The 9285-nt window shown below is 48.2% G+C and overlaps 1 protein-coding gene across 1 annotated transcript; it reads left to right on the plus strand.

The window, feature by feature from the left end:
• Window positions 1-4797: 4797 nt before the first annotated feature.
• Window positions 4798-9082, plus strand: LOC105999307 (potassium voltage-gated channel subfamily C member 1-like). The gene is made up of 4 exons (XM_013034288.1): window positions 4798-4999; window positions 5267-5466; window positions 6131-6664; window positions 6879-9082. The coding sequence occupies exons 1-4, from the start codon at window positions 4876-4878 to the stop codon at window positions 7713-7715; spliced, it is 1695 nt and encodes a 564-aa protein (XP_012889742.1). The 5' UTR covers window positions 4798-4875; the 3' UTR covers window positions 7716-9082.
• Window positions 9083-9285: the final 203 nt, after the last annotated feature.

Genomic DNA, 9285 nt, shown 5'->3' on the forward strand with positions numbered 1-9285 from the left:
CTTGAGTGAAAAAACCCAATGAGAGCGTGAGGTCCTGAGTTTGAACCCCAGTATACTCTCTTTCCTTCCCTCCCTCCCTCCCTCCCCCTCCCTCCTCTCTCTCCCTCTCTCTCTCTCTCTCTCTCTCTCTCTCCCTCTCAGAGAGGAAACATTCATTTACTGAGTAAACAAGTAAACAGCCCAGCTGGGAACATGGTGCCCACACTGCATGATAAACTAAAGTCTGTAGTGGTAAGTGAGGTACCCAAAGGAATAAACCAGCCAATGAGGATGAGTAAACAAATAATTAGCAGGCAAGGGAGAATAGAATCTGTACTAAAAAAAGAAATACAAACTAGCTAGTCATCTGTGGCTTATGGAATAATCCTAGCTACTTAGGAAGCTGACATATAAGGATTTCAGTTCAAAGGCAGCCTGAACAGTACCTGCTTTGAGTGAAAAAGCCAAGCAAAAATGTGAGGCCCTGAGTTCAAGCCCCAGTACTGGTATAAGACGAGAGACAGAGAGAGAGTGAGAGGGAAAAGGAGAGTGGGAGGGAGGGAAGAAGGAAGGAAAGAAAGGAAGGAAGGGTAGGAGGGAGGGAAGGAGGGAGGGAGAAAGGAAGAAAGAAAGAAAGACAAAAATTGCTAGAGGTGAGGAGAAAGGAGGGATAAATTCTGACCAGATGATTAAAGAAGGTCTCCTAGATAAGTAACCATTTTAGCTAGGCTTTGAAAGATGACCAGATGTTTATGGGGGGAGTAATTGGAGAAAGGGAAGGCAGGAGGGAAAGGGAAAGGCAAGCATTCTGGAAAGAAGGAATGTGTTGAAAAAAGATGGAGGATGAGTATATTCATGTTGTTTGGAGAAAGGAGGGAATCATCTAAGGTGGCAAGAGGATTGGGAATGGAAATGTTTGCCAAAATTGTTTGAGACCAAATTCTGGGTTTATTAAGTCCCCTTTTACATGCCCAGTTCTGTATAGTTATGAGGGACAGACTTCCGAGATGTTCACAGAGTCCTTCAGCTTGGGGAAGGATAGATCCACTCCCACACACATACAAAAAGTAGTTAAGGCAGATGGGGCCAGATAAACATAAGTACAAACATGGTAGATAAAATGAAAAGGGAGCCGGGCGCCAGTGGCTCACACCTGTAATCCTAGTTACTCAGGAGGCTGAGATCTGAGGATCGAGGTTCAAAGCCAGCCCAGACAGGAAAGTCCGTGAGACTCTTATCTCCAATAAACCATCAGACAACTGGAAGTGGCACTGTAGCTCAAGTGGTAGAGCGCTAGCCTTGAGCTGAAGAGCTCAGGGACAGCGCTCAAGCTCAGAGTTCAAGCCCCACGACTGACAAAAAAATAAATGTAAAGGGAGCCTGAAAAGGCACCCTGAGGGAGAATGGCCTTCCGAAAGGATGAATTCCACTCCTCTGATTTCTCCTGAAACTCAGATGGGCAAAATTTAAAAGACTGGACTTCCTCTGGGGACCTGTGGTTCACTCTTGTAATCCTAGCTACTCAGAAAGCTGAGATGTGAGGATTGAGATTCAAAGTGGAGCTGTGGTTGAAGTCGTAAAAGTGCCAGCCTCGAGTGGAAAAGATAAGTGAGAGTGACCTGGCCTTGAGTTAAATCTCAGTACCCACACCAAAAAAAGGTGAGTTGGTTAATAGCTAATAAAGATAAATCTGACGTAGCTCAGTCCCTTGGGAACTTGAAGATAGAATAGTTGTGGTGAATGAAGTATCCTCCATAGCCAGTGAAGTACCTTAAAATGAAAGTATGCTCGATTATCTAGATGGGTTCTGTTATCCCAAGAATCTTTATAAGTGGAAGAAGACTTCAGAAGAGGAGGCTGCTGTCGCTATGTTTTGTGCTGTAAAAATGCAGAAAGAAGCTGGGAGTTAGTGGCTCTCACCAGTAATCCTAGCTACTGATATCTAGCTAAGATCTGAGGAGTGTAGTTTAAAGTTAGCCTAGGCAGGAAAATCTGTGAAACTCTTACTTCCAATTAACCACCAAAAAGCTGGAAGTGGAAGTGTGGCTCAAGTTGAAGAGCACCAATCTTGAACAAATAATTTAAGAGACAGTGCCCAGGTCCTGAGTTCAAACCCCACTACCAACACACACACACACACACACACTCAAGAAGGGGCCATAGACTAAATAATTCAAGGAGCCTCCAGAAGCTGGAGATAACAAAGAAAGTGTTTCTCTTAGGTCCTCCTCAATGGACTGAAACTCTGCTAACACTGATTTTATCCCAGTGAGATCTGTGCAAGACTTCTAACCTTCTGAGCTAAAAACAACAACAACAAAAAAAACACATTAACTTATGTTGTTTCAAGCCATGAAAGTGTGTGACAATTTCTCATAGAAGTATTATTGAATGAGCATATACATAATACTGAACATACACATAATAATGTTCTAGCCTGAAAAAAATCCCAGGGCATGTTGTAAAAACTCAGAGTTCTGGATTCTGTCTTGGAGAGAATGAGTCAAGTAAGACTCCCCCCAAAAGGTTGACAATAGAAATAGATATGAAAGAAAAAGTTCTTGAGAGACAGCTGTGTGCGGGAGGGGGGGCGGGGGGCGGGGGGAGGAGAGTGTCCTGAAGACAGAGGAACATTGTGCGTAAAAAATACAAGACAGGAAAGAGACTGGCAGGTTTAGGGAATCATGAAGCAAATGCACTGGAGTACACAGGAAAGGCAGGATGTGTAAGAAGGGGACTCTGCAGGAGTGAGAGAGGAAGCTACTGCCTTTACATTCTCTACTCTGAAAAATGTTTTACCCGCATTCAGAGAAAATGTTATAATTATATACTAAAATGAATTGATTTACGTTTTTGGTCAAAACTGACCAGGCACAAATTCTCAATCTGTTGCCACCTCACACTGGTACAATTTGCAGAAAAGATTGAACACATGCCTGACATGGAGGTACACATCTGTAATCCTAGCATTCAGGAGGCTGAAGCAGAAAGATCTTAAGTTCAAAGCCAGTGGGTGTTAAATAGCAGAGTTTCAGGCAGTTTGGGAAAGAGGGAAAGGCTTAGCTGAGAAAAAAAGAAAAGAGAAAGAGAAACTGAGAGATGAGGGGAGAGATGAAGGAGGTGGGGGGAGAAAGAGAGAGCACACAAGATAGAAGGACAGAAGGAAGGAAGGAATGGAAGGAAAGAAAGGAGAAAGACAGACCAAAAAGAAAGAAAGAGGAAAGAAAAGGAAGAAAGAAAAGGACAGGAGAAACAAAGAAAAGAAGGAAAAAAAACCAAAAAACTAAAAGGAAAGGAAAAGAAATGAAAGAAAGGAGACAAAGATGTGGGGGGAGGGAGAGGAGGAGGGACCAAGGATGGAAGGAAGGAAGAAAAGACAAAAGCCGGGAAATATGCATATGTCAATGTAGCTATGGGCCTTACGAATTGGATTGGCCATTTTCACTCCTAGTTTGGTATTTCCTATAGGAGTCCTAATTCCTAGGGGCTTGTCATAGTTTTCTGATTTAAGAAGCCATCCCTGCAAAGGAGGAGGCTACAATGCTTGATAAGAAATGTACTCATTATCTTGCCCATGTAATTGTAACCCCTCTGTACAGTATTTTCACAATAAAATAAAAAAAAGCCATCCCTGAGCCAAGTGTGGTGGAACATGCCTGCAATCTCACTGGAGAAGCTGAGGCAGATGTATATGAAGTTCACAAGTCAGTGTGGGCTACATAGCAATATCCTCTGCAGAACCAAAGCTTGCTACAGCTGAATTAGATGTCCCTAGGACATGTGTTTGTCACTACTCCCCTCCTTCCTCACTGTAGCCACAAAATCCACTGAAGAAGATCACCTTTCTCCCCCAGCCTCAGAGCAAGGCCATGACCAAAAGAAAAATACGAGCCCTAAGTCTGCTTGTGTATCCTTGAAACTTTTAGTGCAGCTGTTCTCTGGCTCCAAGGGATGGGCTGTAAAGGAAGAGTAGGATTGTGGTAGGAATCTTTATTTCTCATAGACATTTCTGCAAAGGCTCAGGGACTGGGCCAATGGGTGGGAGTGTGGGATATCTTGGAATTTAGAGTCATCTGGGCTCTCCACTGGGAAACTCTCATCTGTAGCAAAGAGGGGAGTTGACCCCACCCCAGGGATGGGGGCAGGAGTGAGGCACGATACTGGGAGGTGTACATAAAGCCTGTCTCACAGGGGCTAGGGTCTCTGCTAGTCCTGACACAGGCCACAGGCAAGCTGGCTTCTCTCTTGCTCCCCTGCCCCTCTCCTTGTCCAACTCTTACCCCCCTCCCCGCCCCCTTCCTTGGCACTGGGGCCTCTGAGGAAGAAAAAGAAGAAAAATGAGTGGGCAGGAACAGTTAGATGCAGCCAAGAACACATCTGGCCTCCCAGGCGGACTCCTGGTACTTGCTTCCCCCTCCCCCAACGCCCCTTCCTCCCTTGCTGGCTTCTGATAGGGCTGTAGTTAAGCTGGATTGTGTGGGGTGCGGGGTGGAGGTAAGGAATTAGAGTGGGCCTGGGTGGGGGTGGAGTGAGGGTTGAAAGTTGTTCTAAATATTAGCTGGTCTTGTGAGGTGGCCTCTTGGCTGGAGCCTGACCACCTAACTTCCTGTTTTTCCTCCAGCTCTGTCCCTCCCCTCCCTCTGCTCTGGGCTGGAACTGAGCCGGGGGAGGAAGGAGGAGCAGTAAAGTTGGCCAGGGTCGCTTGTCTGATTCCCTGCAGGCGGGAGGCCAGGACAACCTCCCTAAACAAGCAGGCGGGAGGTGGGCACATATAGCCTTGGGTCTGCTTGTTGCCTCCCAACACTTGTTCCTCTGACCACAGCAGGAACAAGAAGCTCCTGGAAAACTCCAGCTCTTCCATGAGTATATCCTGGCCCTGGGGCCTGAGATCTCTCCATGCAGGAACAGCCACAAACTCCGGAGGTGGCGGCATCGCCCGTCCCACCACCTCCGGCCCCGCCGTCCAGCCAGCCGCTGGTCCCTTCACTGCCAGTGTTCGTGGACCACGCAATCCAACCAAGTGAGTGAGCAGGGGCTGCCTGGGAGTGGAAGGGTGGTGGGGTGGGGGTTTCTAAGCTGGAGAGTGTTTGCATGCATTCCCCCCCCCCTTTTTTGTACTCAGGGACAAACATGGGAGGCCTGGGCAGGCTGCCTGGGGTGGGGGGATGGGCGCTGAAATGTTAATCTGAGTAGATGTTTTTAGTGTTTTTATTCCCCCCTGGTTTTACTTTTTCTCTCCCTCACACCCTCCTCCCACCCCTCCACTCTGTTTTTCCTCTGTTTTCAGGCAAGGAACTCATTAAGCCCAAAGCGATTTTAGGACGCCCATTAGAGAGACCCACAGAGGTTGGTGCGGCTGGTGCTGGTGCTGGTGCTGGTGCTGGTGCTGGTGCTGGTGGTGGTAGTGGTCCTGCTGCTGCTGCTGTTGCTGACGAGTGCCCAGGATCAGGGGCCAGGGGAGTTGGAGTCAAAAATCATCGCTGTCAGGTCTGCCGGCCCCCCAGCCAGTTTCTCAAGTCAGGCACCTCCTACTCCCTTTGGAGGCCTAGGGATCTCTAAGGCCCTCCAGCGTCCCTTGCCACCCCTATCTTCAATCCCATCTCCTTAAGCTCAGCCTCTCTTGGTGGCTTCTCTTTTTACCCCCCTCCCCATCTACCACCCTCCTCCCATCGCACCCCACCCCATCTCAAATTTTCAAAGTGATGACAAAGGACTAAGAGATGTCCCTGTGCTCATCCTGACCATTTAGTCTGCGGTTGCCTGTCTGTGATTTCCCCTGCTGTATACTTGTGGCACAATTGTTCTCTCGGAGCCACCAGGCGTCTCCCAAGAGCCCCGGAAAGACATCTGTTTCCAGGCTAGGCTGGTTTTTCTCCTGGAACTGCTGGGCCCAGGAGAGACTCTGGTCAGTCGCTGTGACCACACCTGAGAGCTCGCTGCCCTCCTGTTTCCTGAAGACCCAGGAGGAAGAGGCATTTCCCGCCCCTCCTACCCCACCCCCCCTCCCAAGCTCCCTGCCTCCCCCCCGGGTGCCTGGGCTGCCACATCACTTCAGTGGCCCTCCGCTCCCTCCCTGCCCTGGCCACGCCTGGGAAGGGAGAGGAAGACAGAAGGACCCCGTCCTAACCCCTGTCATCCCTCCTCTTGCCAGCGGATCCGAGCCAGCCGAGAAGCAGGCTCACGGTTTGCCATGGAGGGCTTGGACGATAAACTGATCCTGAACGTAGGGGGCATGCGCCATGAGACCTACATCAGCACCGTGCGGGCCTTTCCAGGCACCCGCCTCTACAAGCTGACCGAACCACCCCCGCCTGGCACCCCAGCTGCTCAGGGTCCACCAGTCCGAGAGTTTTTCTTTGATCGCAATCCTGAGCTCTTTAGCTATGTCCTGGGCTACTACCGTACCCGGCAGTTGCATTGTCCTGCCGATGTTTGTCGGGATGTCCTAGAGGAGGAGTTGGCTTACTGGGGCCTGGCTGAAGCGCCATTGGCACCTTGCTGCTGGCTCAAGCTAGGTGGCAGGGAGACCCGTACGCAGGATTTCCTGTCCTGGGAAGCCTGTGAGAATGCCCATGTGGATGAACGCCTTCTGCTGAACCCCATCGAAAACCAGGGACTGCGGAATGCTTGGAAGCCATGGCTCTGGATGCTTCTTGATCAACCTCGGTCATCCCTAGGGGCCAAGGTAATTCATTCACAATGTGTGGTCCCAAAGGGCCTTGCCAAGTTGCCACAATTACTACGCACTTGGCATAGTCCTTAGAGTCTGAATCTATGAGATTCTTCCGAAGAATTTGAGGGGATCCTCCAAAAATGGAGGGAAAGAAGGTGGAAATAGAGCTAGAGAGGGAGGCAGTGGCTGTATGTGAGATTTCTGATGTGCTTCTTTTTCCCCTCAGTGCCTTTCCCTGATCTCCGCCCTCTTTGCCGTGTGTGCCCTGGTCATCTTCTTCCAGGAGACGGAGGTCCAGCTGGATTATTTCTCTGCCAACTTCACTCCTGTGGGACATGGGGTGGGGGCAGGAGGGAACCAGCAGCAGCCGCAGCAACAACAACAGCAACAGAACAATGGTCTTGTTTACCGCCGAGCCCCCCACTTGCTTTACCTGGAATTGCTGTGTGCCCTTTGGTTTGGAACTGAGCTCTTTGCCCGGGCCATTTCCTGCCCTGATAAGGTGCGCTTTCTGTGTAGCCCTCTCAATCTGGCTGACATCTTCTGTTTGTTCCCTGTGCTGGTAGAATTAGTGGTGGGTGACAAGGCTGAACGGCAACCCCGCCTTAGCCTTACTCTGGGAGCCATTCGTTCTCTCTATGTTCTCAAGTTGGTGCGTCTTCTGGGCTTTCTTGAAAAGTCTTTGGCCTTGAGAGTCTTGGTTCATACTCTCCATTCCTCCTGGAAAGAAGTATGTGCCTTTATCCTAATTTGGGTAGCTGAAATCTTATTCTTTGGTTCACTCTTCCTCTATGGAGAGCTCTTGGGCATGTCTACCCCAAGTCAGGGTGAGCTCCACTTTGGAGATATCTTTACATGTCTCTGGTGGACTGTGATAACTCTCACCACTGTCGGCTATGGAGATGTCTACCCCCTTTCTGCTCTGGGTCAGCTTACTGCTGCTGTCACAGCAACCGTGGGCATGTGCACTGGTGTCTTGCTGGTGCCTGTGCTCCTGGTCCGCTTCCAGCGCTATTATGCCGTAGCCCTGGCTCGCCAGAAACTGAGGCCCAGTGGCCTATAATGGGCCATTGATCAAGAGGGGTAGGGGCCCACCTTCCCTTCCTCTTGCCAGTTTCTGGTTATTGATAATGATTTCTGACTTTGGACTTGGAAAAGAAAACAATTCTTCAAGAATAGCCCTCGGTCATGGCAATTCCTGATCATCAGGATCAGCTAAACATGGCCAATAGGTCAGCTTCTTTCTTCTCCTCAAGGGGGCGCCCTGGAGGAAGAGCCTGAGGCGCAAAGTTTTTTAGGCCTCAGTGTCCTTGACCCACCCTAAGCCCTTCTCTTCTTACTCCTGAAATAACCAGGAAGGATAGTTTCCTGGATTGGTGCTATAATTCTCGCAACCAGTTCTGTCCCTTTCTCACATTCCTGCCTCCCCCAGTGGACCCTATCGCTAGATAGGGGACTTTGGGGTGACAGTAACCATAATATATCAGCTGGTTACATGGGAATATCAATGGTGATTGGCAGTGGGTATAAATAGTAATTGTTTGTGAATATCTTGATAGAAACTGGTTGTGAGTATCAATGACAATTGCTACCTTCGTTACCCAGGTATAGCCAAATTGTAGCATTGCTCTGCATACTGATCCTGGGACAAAGGCTTCTGACAGTCTTTGAAGATTCTCAGAGATTCTAGGCAGATGCGGGTCAGCCATGACTGAACCCAAAGCACTCCAACTCTATGACCTCTTTATCCCATTATATTTTTACCCAATCCTTCCTTCCCCCATCTCTGTGAGTTTTTTCCCTAATATTTTAGACATAGTATTAAGCCATCAGTAATCATGATATATTAGTCAATATTAGCCACAATATATCAGCTACAATAACAGTATATAGTCACTAATAGGCATGAAATGTTATCGTTACACATTGCATGGACAGGAATGAGGAAACTGGGATTGTTGACAAGAACAGGCACTCAATTTCCTCTTCCAAATTTTTTCCATATTTTTAATAAAAATTTACTCATTTATAATTCTTTTAAAAAAATTTTTTTCCAAACACTTTTCAGTACCCACAACGGGTCTACCTCCAATTCTCCAATCCTAGCTGCTATTTGAATATTCTTACCTTCCGATCTCTTCCATTTCTTTTTCTTCCTCTTCTCCTCCTCCTTCTCCTCCTGCTCCTTCTCCTCCTCCTCCTCCTCCTTCCTGCATGCTCTTGCCTCTTGGATTTTCCTGTGGTGTCTCTCATCAACTCTCTTGGAACTGGCTTCCAGGAGGAACAGAAGGGGCCTCCTCAGGTCTAACATCAAATCAAGCCACTAGGTTGTCTGAGAAAGTACACCAGGCAACTTGGCTGAGCTGGGAGGTGAATTGAGCCCTCATTGTTTCTGAAGCTGTGAGCATAATTCTGTTTACAAAACATTTAAATAAAATATCCTCTGACATCGTCATTCCAAGATTGTCTGTGGTTTTTCTGGGAAAAGCTTATAGACATCAATAGGGATGAGACTGGTCGACCAATTATTTGGTAAGGTAAAAAGCAGCTAATTTCAGTGAATCTGAAATGAATAAGCTATTATCAATCATAGATAACAGGTAGAAAAAAATGTGTATGCCCTGGGAATAAGG

Source organism: Dipodomys ordii, unplaced genomic scaffold, assembly GCF_000151885.1.
Source record: "Dipodomys ordii isolate 6190 unplaced genomic scaffold, Dord_2.0 Scaffold187, whole genome shotgun sequence".
Taxonomy (NCBI): domain Eukaryota; kingdom Metazoa; phylum Chordata; class Mammalia; order Rodentia; family Heteromyidae; genus Dipodomys; species Dipodomys ordii.